Below are 21,940 nucleotides of genomic sequence, written 5' to 3' on the forward strand. Positions count from 1 at the left end.
TGTTTTCAGCACAATTGGTTAATGGTGCCAGGCCTGCCCTAAGTGGCCAGCAATGCTAGTCTTGTCCCAAGGTAAGTGTCACATTGAGGATACATCTTTAGGGGAGTAGAGGGTCCTGCTCCTCAGGGGAGGCCCTCTTTGAGCTGCCATGTTTGAAGGGAGCAGCGAAAGACCATTTCATCTTCCCTCCAGTAATTCTCCATCAAGAAAGGGCACATGAGCTCACTTTATGAGAGGCAGCAGCAAAATATTCTACTCTGTTTCAAGAAAGGCAGACTCCTAATTACAAACTGAATACACTCAGGGCTCCTCTACTGTTAGATACATCATTTACTGAATACTTGCTTTTCTCTGGGACTAAAAGCAGGCCGTTATTTCTCCCTTGCCTTTGGGACAATCTGGGGCCCTGTCTACGTTCCTAAACCGATTTGTTTCAGCCTGCTTTCCGCTGCTGCTCAGAAGAGGTACAGCAAGTGTCTCTTGAGCAATTTCTGGCTGGTCCATGAAGCCACTGGTTTAAGTCAACGCTGGCAATGCCCCAGGCCTGGGCAACGGTTCCAGGCTCCAGGCTGCCACGTGCTTTGCTTTGAGAATCCCCTCTGAGTCCCTTCCAGCACGGGGACCTGTGACGCCGGTCTTGTGACTCAATCTGAGCTCCAGCAGTGCCTCTTCTTCAAGCATGAGCGCTCTGACTTACAACTTTTAAAGGAGCCGGTCCAAATTCCCTCTGAACACTACAGCTCCAAGTCTAACTTTACAGCGACAAAACAGTAGAATCTCAGAAAAAATTCTGATCGGAGTGTAACCTCCATTCCCAAACCTCCTTGCTCCTTGGACCCAATGACGTTTTTAGCTAGCTTGCAACTTCTAAGGGTAACTTTTCAGAATGCGGCTGAAGTCTGAAGCAGATGGTAAATGGGATGTGGTGATTGTATGCGGGGGGTGCTTGGTGGGGTGGCGGTGAAGTGGGGAAGAAGGCAGTACTGAAAGAGTAATACAGCCCTCAGCTTTCAAATTTGTTCCCACCTCTGGGGCTGACGAAAGATACATTCCCAGGGCCTATCTGGCACCTTGGCCAGCATGCTTCCCCTGGGGTTTTTTTTTTCTGAGTAGATCTGATTTGGGCCAACAGTGGGTCCTTGACGTAGCCACAGAAGACCTCAGCTTTGGGTGACCATGAGATCCAGGGACTGGCACAGATGGGACCCTGAGGCCAACACTGACCATCCGACCCCCAAGGAGGCTGGGGGAGCCCTGCTGTACGTTGTGGCAGAGGGCTGGTGTCAGGGTTTCTGTCCTCTTTTAAAGGGAGGTCATATCAATGAGGAAATACCGTGAGATCATATCAACGAGAAAATACAGTCAACAGAGCTCAAAGAGTACCTTGACTTTGACGACCCCATGGGTCTGCCAGATGTTCAGACCCATGCAACCACATAACCAAAGGAGGAAAAGGCTTGGGTTGGAGAGGAGAGGAGAAATCTTCACCACGAACATCGCATATCAACGAGAAAATACAGTCAACAGAGCTCAAAGAGTACCTTGACTTTGACGACCCCATGGGTCTGCCAGATGTTCAGACCCATGCAACCACATAACCAAAGGAGGAAAAGGCTTGGGTTGGAGAGGAGAGGAGAAATCTTCACCACGAACATCGCATATCAACGAGAAAATACAGTCAACAGAGCTCAAAGAGTACCTTGACTTTGACGACCCCATGGGTCTGCCAGACGTTCAGACCCATGCAACCACATAACCAAAGGAGGAAAAGGCTTGGGTTGGAGAGGAGAGGAGAAATCTTCACCACGAACATCGCCACGTGGGAAGGTAAGTTACAGGAAGCAGCCGGGTCCCCTGGCTCCATGGACCTGTCCCCAGCCCAGTCTGAGGAGGGATAAAAGAGCTACAGGGTTTTCCCATTTCTACCCTTTCTGGGCACCTACCACAGCACACCTCCGGAAGATGCTGCCTTCTCCTGTCTACTATAAAGCAGTTCCTAGCGTTGAGGGGCTCGAGGCAGAGGAGAGGTGTTACCACTCTGAGGGGAGAGGATGCCGAGCCTGCAACCTCACTAAGATAGCAGGTGACACGGTGACTTCTCACCACGGTGCCCACTGGCCCCTCCCAGTGACCGCCACTAGGGCAGCCCGGTAGCATCAGCGATCGGGACAGCAGCCCAGCGCCGGGCCGGCATCCTGGCATCCCGGAGCCACCTACCTGTATCTCTGCTTCACCGACTGTTTCTCTGCCGACTTGCAGACGTGGCCCGCGTAGTACAACGGGAAGAATAAAAAGTTCCAGTTGGTGGCAAACCACGTCAGGGTGAAGGGAGCATCGAACTTCCTGAAGGTCAGCTTGGCGAGCTGGGTGGCACCGGCCCAGGAGGAACACACGCACAGCACCACTGCCACGCCCCAGAAGATCTTCTTGAGCTGCGCCTGGGAACATCTCCAGCAGCGAGGGCTCGGTCTCCCGCCCGTGTCGGTCCCCACCGGCGCCTGGGCCTCTACCGGGCCCGGGGGGTCCCGGGGGCGCTCCTCCCCTGGGGGAAGAGAGGGGCACGGTTAACCGGGGCCTCCACACGTCCACCGTGGCCAGGAGCAAGAGAGCAACCAACTGTCATTGTCATGGCCAGCCACCCGGGGGAGGGAAGTGGAGATGGGGATAGGGGCGTGGACGCAGCTTCCTGAAACAAAACTTAAAGACATTTTCAGTGGTTTCCTTCTCCTCTAGAATCTTGACCCTCAAAAGATGGTGCATGGGCTGGCAGCATCAGGACCATCCCCAGCCTGTTGGCAATGGAGAATCTCAGGAACCCTGGCGTCAGAATCTTTACTTCGAGAGGTGCTCTCTGGGCCCATCTGGAGAAGTGGAAGCATTTCTCCAGAACCCACGGAGTGGCTCAAATAGTTCACCAAGTGTCAGCTCACACGGAGTGATGTGCTACCCGGCCTGGGCAGTGCTAGGGGCTGCAGGTTCCCCCCCTGAGGAGGTCATAGGTCTTGACCTCTAAGAGCTCCCAGGACATTGAGAGAAGCTCCTCCCCACCTGTTACTTAAGGGCAGGGATGCCAAGAGTCTCATCTTCTTTTGCACGGAGAGCCAAAAAAGATCTGTCTCTCTTATTTCTCTATTTGCTCTTACTGACTTCCAGCTGATGGCCGTCAGTCCCACTTTGAAGTGTTACTTAAAAACCACAGCCTCTGGCAGCTGGTGCTGTGCAAGGCCTCAGACGCTCCATCTGAGAATTGTGTGACTCCTGGAAACCAGGCTACAGGCCAGAGCACGGCTGTGCAGCAGCACTGTTCCCACAGACCATGAGAAGGGTGGAAAAGGCGTTATTTTCCACTGTTTGGTTTTCATTCATGATTGTGTGCAGGTCAGTCCTCTGGAAATTTAAACAGAGCTGTAACTTGTATCAGATGTGACCGTGGATGGATGTGAATTTCCAGGCGACAGCCTACTTGCCTTTTATATGTTCAGCCAGGCACTTAGCTGAATGAGGGCACACAGTATAGGGGTACAAAACATAATGGCGTCAAATGTACCCTATGGATTTTGTTTAAACTTAGCAGTAACTTAAATAGCTCTAATACCATGAAACCAAGTTTTGTACATCATACTGTCTGAAATATAATAATCCTACGAGGAAAAAATCCTGATTCAAGGTAGCCTATTATATAGGGATTAGCTAATCCTATCATTAATTGACAGGTCTGGTTTTATCTCTTTTCTTTTTTTGGCCTCACCTCGTGGCTTGTGGGATCTTAGTTCCCCGACCAGGGATCGAACCCGGCCTTTGGCAGTGAAAGCGCTGAGTCCCAACCACTAGACCACCAGGGAATTCCCTGGTTGTATCTCTTTTAGCCGAAGGTCATCCTAAGCCTTCGTGGCTGGCCAAGGAGAGATAATGTCTTTACTGACCCAAAATCCTTGACCCCATCTGTACTGTGCTTCTTTACCTGCTTTATTAATATTTAATCTCCCTCTTCCTCTTTCTTTCCATGTGTGTATTTACCTGAGTCAGAAAGCCCTTGGAAAACCAAGTGGCTGACCACCTCTGAACTTCCAACAAGTTGTCTGTTTCTGGCATGGGCTGCAGGGCAGGGAGAAGCAGAGGGGGCAAAAGCAAGGCAGATTCCTCCCCTTTTGTTTGATGCCCTCCCACCAGGACGTCTTGATTTTGTTCACAAGGAATCCCTACAACTTATGGCAAATTCATTTTCAGACAAAAGCATGCACGTTTCAATTTATACACTGGTTCTCTGACGTTTGGGGTGAGCCTCTGCAACCCTTCACTACTGGGATAATTTTCAAGCAGTGTTGTGGGCTGGCAGATTCCTCGACTGCCAGCATCAACTATCAGAAAGTCCTACTGAAAAGATAATTACGGAGATGAAAAAAAAGTCCACCTAGAAAGGCAATGCAGTTTCACGGTACTAACTGGCCATTTAAGAAGGGAGTCTGGAGGAGGTTGAAAACAATTCAGGCTCACAGCATGTTTTTTCATCTAGTTTTGCATTATGGCAGATTAAGTTTTAGGTTTTAAAATTTAAAGGATGAAGCGGAGACTGATGCTATGTTGCTGTTACAATGAAAGAGGAAAATCACCAAATCATGTAAGATTGTACTGTTCAAATGCTTCTACAGATTTGGATAAAAGAAGTTATTCTCTAACTTTGTAAGCTCTCTGGCTTATTTGACCAGGGGAATACTGATAATACACAAACAAAATAAAGACGTTTTGCGCGCTATTATTTAAAAATAAGATAGAACGATGTTTCCCAAAGTGTAACGCGGTTAACAGGTATTATAAGAAAAAAAGGATCCCACAATCAGAAAAGCTTGGGAAACGCCAGGTAAGTCAGACAGGTTCCTTTGCTGTAGGAGTATTCAGGGCTAATGGATGTGGTGGATTTCCAAAAGGCAGCTGGAGAATGTGTGCTTCCCATATTATCTAAATGTAACACCTGTGATAGGACTGGGGTCCCTTGGAACACACTTTGGGAAACACTGGACTAGACCCATAAAGAATCAGAGATATCCAAACCTAATTCACTGCAAACTTTCCGTTTCCCCACAGCGAGTCTCCTATAGTAACAATCACTTATCAATCTCAATACCCGCTCATGCCTAAGAATTCTTTTAAACTAGACCTACTTCATGTAAACTAAAAATATTCTTTACAGAATCTTTAGAAAAGTACTGCACGGAATAAATAAAAAGCAATGCACTGTATACTAATTTTAGTACCCAGAGCTATCGCTGGACATTTTGCTGCACTTTTCCCAGTCTTTTTGTATCTTTGCACGAAACACACACGCGCGCACACACACACACAGCAAAACTGGGAGCATGCTGTATTTTCGGCCAGCAGTCATTCACCCTGATGCATAAGAGCATGGACTTTATAAATCTCACAGGGCTCTGTACAGTACGACGCATCCTAGGAGCGTTTCAATCCGCTAGGAAGTTGCCATGAAGTCTCCATCTGCCGTGTGCCAAGAACTCAGGGTGGTCAATAAATAAATATAAAACACGATTACGTCCCGCTCTTCAGGAACTTACAGTCTATCTGGGAGGGACAAAATGGATCTATGAAAGAATTACAGAACAACTACAAATGGAGTGATCTGACTGTAACACAAATTCTGAAGACAGCGCAACCAGTGTGGGCTGTGATCACAGCAAGAAGGGCCGGAGAAAGCGGAAGCTTGGCCTGGGCCTTGCAGTATAGAAAGGCTGAGGAACAAGAGAAGCAAAGTTCAGGGTCAGGAACACGCCTGGTCTGCCCCAGGAGCGGTGAGGAAGGTGGTGAGATCTGAAATCCACCGTTTCCTTGGCCCACTGTGATGCTCAATCTTGCTTTGGTCAGACACGCAGTAGGAGAAGTTGCCAGGCTGGTGGAAGGGACTTCAGCAAGTTCAGATTTTGGAATTTACATTCTCTAGGAAGTAAATATACATTGTACATGCCCCAGTGTCCATAACAAACAGATAAAATTAGTTGAAGCATAGGTATAGAATGACATAATGAATTTGGTTAGCAGACGCGTTTATTCTCCGCGATTTGAAACGCAACAAATGCATCCCACCCTACCATTCTCAAGGTCATTTTCAACAAGCTGTCCAACTGATGCTCAGATTTCAGAGAGAAGGAATTACCCCGGGGGGGGGGGGGCGGAATATCCACTCTCAAAAGCCTCGCATATCTTCCCGTGCAAGAAACTTTGGTTTACTTTCTCTCCCCTCCTAAATTAACAAGTCGAGGGATTCCTCTGTGCCTGGTATCTCTCTTGTATCACCCCTGAAAGAGGCAGTACAGAGTGCCTCGAAGAATTCAGTACTGAGTGAGCCTCACGCTGTGTCCTGTCCCAGCTCCTCTGACTCTTATCACACAACCGGAAATACTGTTTATGTCACCCTCACTCACTAACATCCCCTCCCCACTAACAACCCCTCTATTTATGATCTTGAACTTTCCATCTTAACCTTGCACTTGAGCCAAGAGTTCTGGGCTCAGCGCAAAGTAGATTATATTCTCTGGCCCAGTGGTTGTGCTGACAGAAGCGGTCACTGCTGCCTCTGAAGGCTTAGTTTACGCCACTTAATTCACTCGGAAGCGCTGGGGGACAGGCGGGCTCTCCCCAGTTCTATTGCCAGAGCTGCCTCCACTGAGCATTTTGGAGAAAGGGGGGGGTGTGTGTGTGTATAAGGGGAGTGTTCTCCAGTATACAATGTGTACTCCACAGCGTGCCAAGATATAACCGTACCTGTGCGTGAACTTCCATCCTGAGCTCTGCTCTGAGTCAGGCAATTTACTGAAACCATGTATTAGTCCTACCTGCAGAATCACACCTGATACTTCTCTCCTACCAGGAATCTATAAAGCACATGCACTCTTCGGTCAAGCAGTACCTAGAGGCAATGTCTGCTCAGCGGAAGGAAACTCTAGGTCCTAATGGGTGAGCTGGAGGTCTGGTTTAGCCACTCACTCATTCTGGGACCCAGGCAAGCCCTCTGTCTCTCTCACGAGCTGTCCATTGCTTTCTGCTGAGCAAATGATGACCTGGGGGCTTTTTAAGTTTATTTAGTGAAAGCCATTTCTCCAATGAGAAAGCTAGAACAATTGGAAAAATCACTCTCTCAACTTCGAGTTCCCATAAAATGGCTCTTGCAAACCTCCAACAGAACACAAATGTTTCTTTTTCGAGGTCCCCTGAGAATAGGGAGACCCTTGGTGACGCTCTCTGAAGAAGTGTCCAGGAAGTTTTGCACTTAGAAAGTGCAAGAGTCATGTCTTAGGGATGAGGGACCCAGTGCTGGGCTCAAAGACCACCCACTGGCTGGCCTGGTCCCAGCCTCCTGAAAGCAGAGAGATAGCATTGTGTAGAGACCAGGAGAAGACACCTCCCAATGACACCTCCATCAGTAAGATCTACACAGTTAATTTTTCACAGCTTTTTTTTTTTTTTTTTGCCGTACGCGGGCCTCTCACTGTTGTGGCCTCTCCCGTTGCAGAGCACAGGCTCCGGACGCGCAGGCTCAGTGGCCATGGCTCACGGGTCCAGCCGCTCCGCGGCATGTGGGATCCTCCCAGACCGGGGCACAAACCCATGTCCCCTGCATCGGCAGGCGGACTCTCAGCCACTGCGCCACCAGGGAAGCCCCTCAAAGCTTTTTTGAAGCTTAATTTTCATAACCATAAACTTCACTTGTTTCAGGATTGCAATTCATGACCCTCAGTAAATCTACAGAATCGTGAAACTATATCCCACCATCCAGTCTTAGAACATTTCCATCACCACAAACTGGGTCCTCACGCACATCTGTAGTTGCTCCCCATTCCCCCCGCCTCAACCCCAGCCAACCACAAATCTGCTTTCCATGTGTACAGATTTCCCTCCTTTGTATATTTCATATGACTTTGTAAACTTTCACATGTGACTTCTTTCACTCAGCATAATGTATTTGGGGTTCCTCCACGGCATACACAGCATGCGTCAGGAGTTCATTCTTTCTACGTCTGGGCAGTAGTCTATAAGGATATTCCATATTTTGTTTTTGTTTTTAACTTATTTATTTTTGGCTGCATTGGGTCTTCATTGCTGCACACGGGCTTTCTCTAGTTGCGGCGAGTGGGGGCTACTCTTCGTTGCGGTGCGAGGGGTTCTCATCACAGTGGGCAGAGCACAGGCTCTAGGGGTGCGGGCTTCAGTAGTTGTGGCACGAGGGCTCAGTAGTTGTGGCTCGTGGGCTCTAGAGCGCAGGCTCCATAGTTGTGGCGCACGGGCTTAGTTGCTCCGCGGCATGTGGGATCTTCTCTGACCAGGGCTCGAACCTGTGTCCCCTGCATTGGCAGGCAGATTCTTAACCACTGCGCCACCAGGGAAGTCCCATATTTTGTTTATCCAGTCATCAGTTGATGGACAGGGGTATAGTTTCCAGTTTTTTGGCTACTGTGAATAAGGCTGCTATGAACACTCATATATAAGTCTTTGTGTGGATATGTTTTCGTCTCTCTTGGGTGGACTAGTTAAATTTTTAGGCCACTCAGCCCACAAACATTTATTGACACCTACTGTGGGGCATAAGGCAGACACCCCCTTCCCTAGGAGAGCCTGCTCAGCCTGAGTGGAGGGGCTTACAATGTCCACGTCATAGATGGTTCTGTGTCTCCAAATCCAACCCAAACAAACACAGTTGACGGCTGCTCTGGGAATACAGCCACCACCCTTTTATTTTTCTGGATTGCCCAGGGGAAGAGGGCTTGATGAACAATTTTCCCATTTGTTGATCACTGATGCATATACCCGTTCAGGGCCCAGCCACCCAACTAAATAGCTTTTATAAAATCAGGAGCTTGGAAGAAAGCTTTTGTTTATGGCCATTTGCAAGTGTAATTCATCTCCCAAAAATGCAGTTCAGGTTCTGTTTGTCTCATCTACTCATTAAATACTTGCTCAGTGAATTTACGGGTGATTGTTTTTTCTCAGGCAGTGGTTTGGAGGAAAGGGAAGAAAAGGCTCTCTCGTGTATCAGGCCACCATGGGCCCTGGGTGTCCCCAAAGCAATCCTGATTTTACATATCCCGACCAATGATGTCCACCTGTAGTTGCCAGACCATCTGTGTGGATTCTCGGACTTTGGGTCAGAAAATGTTCCCACTATTCATACATGCTGAGACCTCAGCCGTGCTCCTAACTGGCACCTGTCCCTGGGAAAAGATAGAATCCACAGATAATTAAACTTGACTCTGAGTAAGGGAGAAGAAGGAGGGCACAGGGACGTAAAAGACAAGTGACAGTTATTTTTTAATTTTTTTAGGCCATGCCGTGTGGCTTGCAGGATATTAGTTCCCCAACCAGGGAACTGAACCTGGGCCCACAGCGGTGAAAGCGCCAAGTACTAACCACTGGATGGCCAGGGAATCCCCCAAGTGCCAGGAGATGATATACCTTTTTTAAAAAACCTGTCTTAATGTTGGAGTGTGACTCTCCTTGCTTTGCGGATGGGACAGCTGAGGGTCTGACAGTTACTCTCCCAAGGTCACAGACTAGTGAGGGGCTGAATGCGGTTCCAAGCATCTGTCTGACTCCAAAGCAACCAGAGGAATGCAGAGCATCCTTAGTCTTCCCTTTGGAAGTTGATCAGGGCCATGGTGCTGAACACCCCAGTCAGAACTGCCGATCACTAAAGAGGGACTTCAAGATTCCAAGAGGACAGACTCTGTTTTTAAATTTGGAACATCCTGAGTATGTATGGAACTCTGGGCTGGGACTCAGCAGCACGGAATGAGGGCTGTTATGAGATGAGTGTCTGTGTCCTCCCTCAGTTTATATGCTAAGACTATAACCTCCGGTATGTCTGTATTTGCAGATGGAGCCTCTAAGGAAATAATGAAGGTTAAATGAGGTCATAAGGGTGGGGCCCTGATCTGATAGGGTTGGTGGACTTATATTCTCCTCTCTTCTCTTTGTGCACATAGAGGGGAAGCACGTGAGGGCACAGCAAGGAGGTGGCCATCTACAAACCAGGAAGAGAGTCCCCACCAGAAACCAAATTTGCCCACACCTTGATCTTGGACTTCCAGCCTGCAGAACTGTGAGAAAATAAATGTCTGTTAAGTCATCCAAGCTGCGGTACTTTGTCATGGCAACCTGAGCAGACTGACCTGAGGGTATTACAGAAGGGACTGTGCTGTGTCTGTGAAGGTGTGAGGCACAGACCGAGAGCTGTCACTGTGCTGGACAGGGTGAGGTGACGAGCTGTGGATGACTATTTACTGTGACAACCTCTTAGGAGAAGAAATAATTACCATATCATAGCCAAGAGAAGACTAGAGCGACATGCAATGTGCGATCCTAGATCGGATCCTAGAACAGAAAAAGGACATATGGTTAAAAACCAAAGAAACCCAAATAAAGTACGAACTTTAGTTACTAAGAATGCGCCAATATTGGTTCATTAATTGTGACAAATGTACCATACTGAGAGAAGATGTTAATAATAGAGGAAACTGGGTGTGAAGTAGTTAACAACTCTTTGCAGTGTCTCTGCAACTTTTCTGTAAGTCTAAACTATTCTAAAATAAAAGATATATTAAAGAAAAGAAAGAAAGAACTGCTGCAGATGACTAGATTAGAAATATCAGGTACCACCTTATATTTGTCTGCCTTCTCTGAATTGCTTAAGCCTTTGTTGTCATTCCTGGAGATCAGTGTGTAGAGACAGAAGAAAACCTGGCAGCTGCAAAGTTGTTTTTAAAAACCCAAATTCTTTCCCTGGTGTGGATACAGAATTGGGAGGTGAATGAAGGCTGCTTTTTGCAGGGTGGAGTGGGATGATGGGAGGTTTGTCCGAGATCCCCCGGAAGTTCCACCCAGCTGCAGAGCTAGTCTGAATCAGGCCCAGATCTGGTCCACTCTCCTGCCATCACCACCACTCTAGTGAACAGACACTTGTACCGGCCTTTCTGCCCCACTCCTCACATCCTTAGAGGTCCCCGAATAAATCCCAATGTCCAAATCACAGTGCCTCTTGCAGTGGATTTAAGACAATTCTGGAATGTTCACAGCCCAAGGCGCACGTGAGAACGTGACTGGATACGGGTGAGCTTGAAATAATGCCCTTTGCGCCTTGAGGGCGGGAAGAGGCCACTTGGGAGGGGAGCAAGGGCCTGTTTGGACCCGTGGTCTGAAGACACCTGGGCTGGAGGGGATCAGTTTTAATCCCCGTGCCTGCCAGTCGTGGCCTGTTCAGCCTCCAGAAGTCTCACCATTTCCACCGCCCGCCCGGGCACATGACACCTCTGCACACAGCAGACGCTCACCAGGGACCGATCAGCAGATATTCCAGCGCTGCTGGTGACCCGCACACAAACACCGACACAAGCACACACCCCTCTTCTCTGCCATTTCTATCTATCAGAGGATACGCCCTCACATCCATGTGGTGGGAATCTGGCTGCCACGTCTCACGGGGAGAGCGGGGCTCAGGAGGGCAGACTGCGTGCAGCACGGCCCCCCAGGAAGCAAGGGGTGCGTGGAGCCTTCCCCCCGGAGGGGAGCAGGGGAACAAGGGTGATATTTTAACTGGTGGCCTGGGGGGTTACACAACTCATCTTGATGCACGAAGCATTGTCTTCTAATACATCCTGTTCTCAGTGGAGTCGTGTAACGTACATCTGTAAGGCAGGACTGAGCTTGCGTGAGGTATGACAGGTGTCGTCCTCGGCTTCACTCCTCCCCGAGGGCAGGCCCTCTGCATGGGCTGAGGGTGATGGGCTGAGCTCATCCCGGGCAGAGGGGCTTTGCTGTGGAAACGCCTGGGCCAGCCTCAGGCAAAGCTGAGAAGCAGCATGCTCCTCTCTGGGATCTTTCTAGACGGCTTTTTGTACCCCCGTCATCGGGGGGCTGCTGTCTGGAGTCCCGTGCTTTCCTGCTGCTGAAGAGTCACAGAATCTAAGTGCTCACCTAGCTGGGCTTTCCTCTTCCTGCTCCAGCGGCAAATCCCACCCCTGAAACACACACACACATGCACACGCATATGCACACATGCACACGCACACACAAGCACACATATACACACATACAAGCACATAGGCACATATATACACACATGCACACACGTGCACACACAACCTACACACATGCACGTGCACACGCATATGCACACATGCACAAGCACACATACACACACAAGCACATAGGCACATATATACACACATGCACACACGTGCACACACACCTACACACATGCACATGCACACGCATATGCACACATGCGCACGCACACATATACACACAAGCACACATATACACACATGCACACACACAAGCACATAGGCACATATATACACACATGCACACACACATGCACACACACCTACACACACGCACAAGCACACACATGCACACACGCAAGCATATGTACACACACAAGCACACAGGCACATATATACATGCATGCACACACATAGACACATGCACATACATAAGCACACACACCTACTCACATGCACAAGCACACACATGCACACACATGCACATACACGTGTGCACACACACGCCAAATTTCTGACTTGTCCTGGGTCTAATTCCCTCAGAACTCTGCTCTCTGGTTAGAGCTAGTAAAGGGTTTAATCAAATAAACCAAGCTCTGGTAATGAGTAAGCTACTTACTAGACTCATAGACTGTTCCTGCTGAAAGAGCCAATGGAAGATCTACTCTAATCCCCTTTCTTTTCAGAAAAGAGAAGCCTGGGCTCCAGGAGGTGAGGAGACACGTCCCATACATGAATCAGCTAGTGGCGGAGCAGGACACAAAAAGTGTCCTGCCCCCAGGCGGGGCTCTTCCCCTGCACGCTCCCCCCAAGTGACACGGTGTCTTCACCAGTGAGAACGGGTCACTCGCCTAAAAGGCTTTTAAGAACTACATCTCTTCTTGCCTCTCCCATACAGCGCCTGCGAACACTGTCCCACCTCTGCGAGCCTTCCATCCATCACTTCTGGGAGACAGTGCCACTTCATACATGACAAAGAAGATCCAAGTCAGCAGCGCAGGTCCTCGGCTTCCCTCCCCCGCAGCCCACATTTCTCTGTGTCTTTGCCCTCATCTCTTCCCTTCTCCTTTGCTGGGCTAACCACCCCTTCTCTGGTCCATTCTGCTCTCCCAGGGCCCCCCTCCCCTCCCCCGCCTCTGGCTGCGTCAATCACATTCTCCTGGGGCCACCACAGACCTGTCCCGGCACCAGCCTCCTTCCTCTGGTTTCCAGAACTGCCTGCTCTCCCCAAGTCCCTCCCCTGCCCCCTAAAGAGAGCATAACTCCCCCCACCTCTCTCCCTGCTGGACACCTTTACCTGCTTTTCTTCTCCTTCCCCAAACACTCACCCCTTGCCATCTGGCTGGGGGACCAGCACCCACTTAAAACTGTTTCTACACAACCACATCCTTTGGCCGTACCTGATGCTCCACGATGCTTCCTCTTTCTTGGCTTTCTTCCTGGAGTCTCCACGATGCCCTAGGCTCTGGGTTCTGCCTCCTATCTCCCTGGCGTCTGTGGCCAGCAGGCTTCTGGGCCAGCCTGTTCACCTCCACGGGGCCACCTCCCACCTGAGCTGTCACTCGGCCGCCACCGCCTCTTCCTCCCAGGTCCTTGTCTCCTACATGCCACACCTGCCCTTGAAGGAACCGCCAAAGCCTCCCCTTCAACTTGTCTCAATTGGACGTCCCCTGTCTCCCTTGCTGTGACTGCCAATGGCATCTTAATCTTTATCATTTTTTTTTAATTTTATTTTTTTTGGCCGCGCCGTGCAGCTTGTGGGATCCGAGTTCCCCAACCAGGGATCGAACCCGCGCCCCCTGCAGTGGAGCCGCAGAGTTCTAACCACCAGACAGCCAGGGAATTCCCTACTCTCATTATCAAGAGGGATATATTGTAACTGTCATTTCCATACCAAAAAACGGATTCCCAGAGAGCTCTAATCATTAAACCAAAGTTACCTGCTTCAGCAGGAGTGGCGGGCCCCAAACCTAGTCCATCTAACTCCAAAGCCCTCATTCTTTCCGCAATTCTACATGTGGCCGGCCTCTTGGGGGAATTTACTGTCTTGTTCTCAACCGTTAATTCCAGTGCACGTAATTTTACTGAACATGAATTAGCTGGTTGTGAATATAGATGATGCAAGTAAATACTCTACTAAAGATGTGTTACTGATCAATATTCAGGGTCTGAGTCCAGTGGGAATGCCAGGAAAGGAATATGAAAACAAGATGTGCTGTCCGACAGGACAGACGCCATCACCCGGGCCGGAAGTCCCTTTTCAAGCCTCGACTCCTACCTGAGGCCCAGCTGCAGACGCCTCGTGCTTTCTGGCCAGACCTGTGCACACGCCATTCCCTCTGCCCGAAAAAGCGTCCTCTCCCCTCCTTGCCTGACACGTTTTCTCACTCCCATTGCAATGCCTCTACCTCAGATTACCCAGTTATCAGTCTCCCCGTAATACTCTGTCCCCAGTTCTGAAGCACAACTTACTACCTTGTGCCGGATAATTTATTTATCTGTAGGTCTCTTTCCCACTAGACTGAAACTCCCTTAAGAGAATGAAGCTAGCGTTGCTCCTCTTTGCATTTCCAGGGCTTAGCTAAGTAGACAAAGGACACAGAGCAGGCTCGGAGGAGGTATTTGTTGGGTAAATGAAGTCATCTTGTCCACCTTCCTGTGTTTGAGTTCCACTAAGCGCTGTATTTTCTATTTTGGTTTTATATGTACCACATGCTGGTGCCTTCTTGCCTCCCCTTAGAAGACACACCGCACAAGCTAATAAATGTTCCTTGCTGGCTGTGTTCCGTTCCTGAAGCCTGCCTGCCATCCACACAGAAACAGCCACAGTATGGGGACCACCTTATCCTGTGCATCCAAAGCAAAACAAAATGATTCAACACTTCCAAAACAAGCATGCAAGATGCAAATGGTTTCAAAAAATAGACCCAAAGCCAAACTGAACACAAATACCAAGGGAAAAAATGCAGGCAGAGAGAAAGAGCTATATGAAAGTCCAGGCACACCCAGGGCAGGTTTAATCAGCCTTGCCCTGCAGACTCTTGCTGACACACACAGGTATCCTATACAAAAAGGCCATTGGAGACTTTCTAGTATCACTGGAACGCTGCTTCTAGATACTTCTAGACGCTTGTAGATACTTCTAGATACCCCACACGCGCACTCTTTGAGAACAGCAAGAAGGTTTGCTGAAGGTGCGAGACAGTCTGTGACTGGAGGATTGCCAGATATTTGTTAAGCACCTACTGTGTGCCAGGCCATGTGCTAGGTATTGTCACCTACCTACCTTCCTCACTGCATTCGTTCCCCAAATTCTGCTGAGGTAGATTGTTAGTTCTCGTCTACAGCTGAGGAAACCGAGGCTCAGTGTTTATGATTTATACACATCACACTGCAGAAGGGGAGTCTTCATCCCCAGATCTGTCTGATTCTTAGTTTAATACACTTTCCACTATCCACAGACATTTACATGCAAATGTTGGTTTAACAACCAAGCTCGTGGACTTCCCTGCTGGCACAGTGGTTAAGAATCCGCCTGCCAATGCAGGGGACACGGGTTCAATCCCTGGTCCGGGAAGATCCCACATGCCACAGAGCAACTAAGCCCGTGCACCACTACTACTGAGCCTGGGCTCTAGAGCCCGTGCGCCACAACTACTGAGCCCACGTGCCACAACTACTGAAGCCCATGCGCCTAGAGCCCGTGCTCCGCAACAAGAGAAGCCACCGCAATGAGAAGCCCGCGCACCGCAACGAAGAGTAGCCCCCACTTGCCGCAACTAGAGAAAGCCCACGCACAGAAACGAAGACCCAATGCAGCCAAAAATAAACAAATAAATTTATTAAAAAAAAAAAACAAAACCAAGCTCGTGGTTTGCCATGATTGTCCCTGCGAACAGGAGGCTCAAAGCTCACCGGCAGTAGCCCTGAGAGACTTGGGGGAGGGTATCCCCATTTTCACCCCCTGATGGCAAACCCCAGGCCTGGCTAGAGGGAAGCACCTGTGCTTGGCATGTCACCCCCCCCCCCGACCCCTGCAGCACATGAGGTCACAGTGCCCAGCCTCGGAGGCCCGTCATACATGCCCAGCCTGATTCCGAGGGCTCCTGAGACCGGTCCTGCCCGAGGTGGGCCGGGGGCTGCCCGGGGAAGGTACCCGCTGCTGAAGAGCAGAGCTGACCTGGCTGACTTAAACAGTGCGGGCAGAGCAACTTCCTATGAAGACCGCATGAACGAGCAGACATTTCCAGTTTCCCCGAGGGAAGCGAATATCCAACCCTTCCCCTTCCCAACCTGCGCATATATCTAGGCAAGGTCCCTGAAAAGGCTTGAAAATGCAGTGCCTCACCCCGACCCCACAGGTAGCACATGCACTGAATCCAGGTGTAGCTCACTGATACCAAGTCTTTCCTCAGACTGGGATATGGGGAAGGGAGGAGACAGCCACTCGAAGGAAAAAAAAAAAATCAACCTCCTAAAGGTAGGAAATGAGAAACAGGTAAGTAGTTGCAGGTTAGTGCGAAGTGATGTTCTGAAAGGCATGTGTCCAACAGCCCGGGATTCCATTCCTGCTTCCCCACCTACTAGCTGTAGGTCTTGCACAAGTCCATCCACCTTTCTGGGCCTTAGAGTCCTCATCTCTAGGATGGGGGGTAATGGTACCAGGCCCGCTACTGGCGGACTTCCGTGGACCCGCCGAGTGCAGAGCACACAACTGCCCTGCTAGCTTCCGTCTTCCTCTCACTGGTTCTCAGTCTCACTGTAACAGACATGAACTCGCGAGGGGATACAGGGTCCTCGGAGACCATCACACAGAGGTCCCAGCTCCAGGATGCCGTCCCAGGGACATAGCAGAAGCCGGGCTCACTCTCAGAGCCCACGGGCTCCTGTTTGACTGGGCTCCTTAGTTCAGGAAAAGTGAGGGCCTGGAACTGAGGGGGGGTCTGCTTTCCTCTCCCTGCTGCCGGTCCCTTCCCAGCCCCCCACCTGGCCAACAGAGCCAGCTCTAGGGAGACTCGGCCACTTCGCCTCTGCTTCCTGGGAGGAGGAGTCCGGGGCTGAGGCTGGCTCTCTCTGCTGCCCGTCCCATGCTTGCCATGGGAAAGCAAGGTCTTCTGTGCTCCTGCGGGATGCCCGCTGGGTCTGAGTAAGGCACAGCTCTCCGGGGCCGCCGGGGCCGGGGGTCTCTTCCTTGCCCTGGGTTCTGCCTCAAGTCCCCGGACTGGGGGGAAAGAAGACGTTTCCAGGCTGCTGGTGGCTTTGCGCTCACCTGCTGGCCCTGCCACGGAGCGGGGCATCACTGGGCTGGTGGGCTGGGGAAGCCTCAGAGCGAGCCGAGGCGAGGCGGGGCGTGGGGGGGGGGGATGTCTCAGCCTGCGGCAGCCAACCCTCTCCCGCCTCGCCTCCGGCAGCTGAGCAACGCCTCTGGTCAGCCTGCGGGCATGGGGGGCGGCGGCGGGATGCTCCAGACCCAGGGGGCTCAGGACAGGCCTGGAAGGAGCCGAGGAGCCCGGGAATGAGGCAGCCGGGTGGGCAGCCCGCGGCATCTCGGGGCAGCCGGGCGGCCGAGTCGCCAGCCCCGCAGGCGCGCGGCGCTGCCCAGGGGCCACAGGTAACAGGGTGCCGGGCTCCCGTTCCAGGCCCCGCCGCCCCGGGCCGTTACCTTCCACTTTGGTGAGGGTCAGGACCGGACTGTTGCAGGCGCTGAGCGGGGCCACCCGGGCCGAGTGCTTCTTCATGATGAGCCGTCCGCCTGCAGGAGCGCCGCCGCCGATCGCCTACATGCTGGGGCCGGCTGGAGAGCGCCTCGCGGGCCCGGGGGCCTCCTCCGGGGAGGAGCGCGAGCGGCTGGCCGCCCCGGCCCTGCCTTCCCGGGCTGCCGTGTCCGCGCGGGGCTCACTGCGGCGGCCGCCCCGCGGAGCGCATCGCCTCCGGCCGCGCAGCCACTCCGCACCCGCGCGCACAGCCTCCCGCTCCGAGGTTGCCGCAAACTCCAACGTCACGTACAAGTGCGCTCCCCGCTCCCACCCCGCGGGCTCACCTGCTCCGCCCCCCGCCCCGGGCCGCCCAGCCCCGCAGCCCGGCTTCCTCCCTCGGAGCCCGGCGCCGGGTGCAGCCTCCGGGCAGCGGGCCGGCCCGCAGCTCCCCGGCAGCCCCTGCCCTTTCCTGTGACCAGCGCAGGGGAGGGAGGCCCTGCAAACTTAGCCTCAGCGCTTCACAAGTTTAAACGGGGAGTTGTTCGACTTCGGACGGAGAGCTGCCTCCTCCCTGCGCAAATTCCTGAATTATTGGTTTACGGAGCGAAGCTTCCCGCGGCTGGCATTAACGTCTTTGAATGAGTCTAGGGCACATTTTCTGCCTGACCCCGGCGGCCAGCTCTTTTTTCTTTTGGAGACGATGCCAAGTCCAGAGAAGCAGGGCAGCCACAAGAAAACCAAGGCTTGAGATTTCTGCCCCTGCCCCAGTCCGGAGAGGCCAAACTCCCTGGGAAGCGGGGAAAGCTTCATTTCCGCCCAGATCCCAGGTTTTCGCTGCAGCTTTTGCCTCTGCAGGCACTGGTCTCACTGCTCCCACTCAGACCCACCTGTAAGCCACTGACCAATGATGCTTGATAAAAAGCAATGACATACCTCTTGCATCACTAGCTGGGCGATCCCTGAGTGACTCCCTGGTACCCAGGACGTTTATCCCATGATAATGCACCATCAAAAACACCCTGCCATCATCTCTGCAGGTAGGATGCACAGGACTTGTGTGGCCCCCAAACTCCAAGGGTTTTATGGGCATCTCATTCACGCACGCGCAGCCATCAGTGATCCGCTTTGGTCTCAGTCTCCACTGGGAATCTGAAGGCTCCGTAGTGACTCAAGGTGGGTTTCGTTGTTATTGTTAAGTCCTTACCCAGACTTTCGGACACCCCCCCCCACCTGGTTTCCTGTCTCAAAGTTGACGTTCTACTCTGTGACGGCATATTCTCAGCACCCATCAGGGTGACTCAGTGGCATGGCGGAGGCGGAGGGTGACCTCAGAGCTACAGGGTTTCCCTAGCCTGGCACCTACCAGCTGTCTCTGGTGACATCCACCTGCATGCTCCCAGGTCTCTGGTAAAAGTGGTTGCTACAAGCTGCTCTTGTAGGCTTCTTGTTATTACTTGCCCTCTTGAACAGCCGTGATGAATATAATGGCTCCTGGGTCTCCAAAAAGCCAGGGCTTCCCAGGGTTGCTGCCTCATCATTATAGCCAAGGAAAGGTTTTTAGGGTCTCCTCAGAGCCCTCTAGTGGTAGCCTCCACGCTGTGCGCCTCTCACAGGGAGCTTGTCCCCAGATCCCGAGATGACATTACAGTAAGTCACTAAGCCATTCCTTTCCTCGTAAATATTAAGCACAAATAAGCTTAAAGCAAAAAACAAAAACAAACCAAAAAACAAACCAAAAAACAAACCTCTTCTATAATATTCTTATGTGTTATTTCATCAAGTTCATCAATCAACATTTACTATATACCCAGTAACTAAAATAAATATCACATCATAACAGCACCCATTTTTTGAGCACTATGTTTCAAGTACTGTGCTAAGTGTTTTACATAAAGCATTTCATCTTCTACTCACAAAAGCTCTGTAAAAATCACTGTTACCTTGTTTTACAGATGGGGAAACTGAGGTGAGGAGAGGTTAACTAAAATGTCCCAGGTCAAAGGTCAAGGCTGAGCAGGGATTTCAATCCAAGTCTGAATGAATCAAAAGCCTACACTTACCACTGCTCTGCTATTCTCTTACATTATAAATGTAAAATGCAAAAAGTCCACCTAACTATTCCAGCTGAGGTGGGAGACATTTCCTTTCATTTGAATGTGGTTTTGGAAAAGCTCATCATGCTCACGCTTGTCTGAACTCTCCACACTCATTCTACTGCACAGGTCACAGCCAAACTGTCCAATAAATATCTGTCTGATTGTTTTTTAGGTTATCTACTTTCTATTTATCGCAATGTTATGTACAAGCCAAATAGGTAATTAAATGTTATCAATATTAAATACCCCTGTCATTAATTTCACTCATTAACTAACTGTTACCTAAACTTCTTTTCCCCCTGCAGGATACCCCAGGACCTTATGATACCTGAGAGATCATCACCTCTTCATGGCTGTCAATTTCTGCTTACCAAAGAGGCGGTACCAATTCTCAATTTCCTCCCCTTAATTTTAAGTACTCAGTGCTGTTCTTTTTTTTCTATATTCAACTCGATCAGCCTTGGGTACTCCCTCACCTTGTGTTCCAAACAAACAAACAAAAAAACTTACTCTCCCTCCTGAAATAAAAAACAAACTTCCTGCACTCCACTTTACATCAGGAGTCCCTGCTGATTTCCATATGAGTACTGCTACCCCTCAGCATACATCTTTTTTGGGAGTAGGTGTGATGCGGATGCAATTTAAAAACTTACATACATAAAATTATTCTAGAAAGTTAACTGTGTACTGGTGTATGAGTACACACTAGTATTTTGAGAATTCCAACAAGTTAAAACTCTATGCTGGAGTTAGGCTATGATGATCTAACTCAGGGATATCTAGAAAATCACCAAGTTCCCCACTTAACACCTAAATCTCAAATTACCAAAAAAAGGTGCTAATAATTCTTTCAACAAAGAGAGAGACATGATCCCTGAAATATCAATGGAAACAACTTTGTATAAGTAATATCCAGGCCAGAGGATGGAGCATTTGACCTCTTACCTCCATTTCTCTTTGGAGGGTAGGAGTGTGAGCTAATAACTGAACGATATCATTGGGCATCCACCTGTCTTAAATTTAGTATTACAGGGATTTATCTGAAAGGAGATCTGGGGTGACTTTTCGGGTCATATTCATTACCAGATCTTCCCTGTCATCTTCTGAAAACGTATGGTATGGTGGTTCGCCCAGCAAAGCCAAGCCTTCCCTTAGCTCTACATAAGATGGCAGCTGTTCGGACAGAAGCCTGTTCTTTGTCACTAACCCCACTCCCTCGTTTGTTTTTCTCTTTTCATCAGTGCGGTTGAGGAGGGGGGATATTTAATGGAAGTTTGTGGCTGCCTGGTACGGTGCGCTCATAAAGACGACATGGTCTTTGTGTCCTTAGTATTATAGCCCGATCACTGAAGTTAAGTTCACTGAATAGATACGAGGGTAACAAGGCTTTGACGCAGAACTTACACACCACAAGCCTGACTGTGACACTCCCTGGCCTGCCCCCAACAGCGTCTCTACCGTCTCCCCACTTCCCACTTGCAAACCAGAGAGGAAGAAGTAAAAAGAGGGGGCCCAGAGAAGAAAGGAGGTGAAACAGCCAGGTTTTCCTACCACCAAGTGGCTCTATTTCAATTGCAACCCAGCGGTGGGGATCCACCCATGACCCTTGAGGGGTGAATCACCAGGAAGGGGCTGCTATGCAGGGCCTGGCTGATTCCTCAAACTCTGGAGGCTCACCATGCTTCCTCCTGGCACTGGGCTCCCAGCTCTGGGCTTACACTCAGGCTCCAGCCTCCCGAAACAACTCGCGTTGCCCAAATACCCTGTCCTGCCTTCCTGAGCAGACTCGTACTTCTGACATCCATGGGGGTCACTGGCCTGTTCTTTCCTCTGTGCTGGTATATGAATACCCACAGTCCAACTGTACTATTCCAAGAAGGCATCCAATCTCTTTGGTGGGGTTAAGTGGTACTTATGATTCTCTTGAGGCCAAGACAGCATGGAAAATGTCTTGACCAACAGCCAGGAGCTGGAGTTTGAACTCCAGCCTTGCCAATCGGAGGGGCCAACCTTGAGTGGTCACTCAGCCTATCTCGGCCTCGGTTTCCTAATTGGGGCCCGAGAGGGTTTTCGAACTGTGTTTCCT

The 21,940-nt window shown here is 50.5% G+C and overlaps 1 protein-coding gene across 2 annotated transcripts in view; it reads right to left on the bottom strand.

The window, feature by feature from the left end:
* SLC35F3 (solute carrier family 35 member F3) overlaps window positions 1–21,940 on the bottom strand; it is a 289,746-nt gene that overhangs the window by 80,895 nt on the left and 186,911 nt on the right. Inside the window, exons 1-2 of one of the 2 annotated variants that reach the window (XM_079900262.1) lie at window positions 17,725–17,892; window positions 2,218–2,542 (exon numbers count right to left, since the gene is read on the bottom strand). In XM_079900262.1, the coding sequence (XP_079756388.1) occupies window positions 2,218–2,542; window positions 17,725–17,800 (401 nt within the window). In that variant the 5' untranslated portion in view covers window positions 17,801–17,892. Of the gene's footprint in view, window positions 1–2,217; window positions 2,543–17,724; window positions 17,893–21,940 lie in introns of those variants that run through there. The other variant, XM_079900261.1, reaches the window with a different exon arrangement.

Source organism: Stenella coeruleoalba (genome assembly GCF_951394435.1).
Source record: "Stenella coeruleoalba genome assembly, chromosome: 16".
Lineage (NCBI taxonomy): Eukaryota > Metazoa > Chordata > Mammalia > Artiodactyla > Delphinidae > Stenella > Stenella coeruleoalba.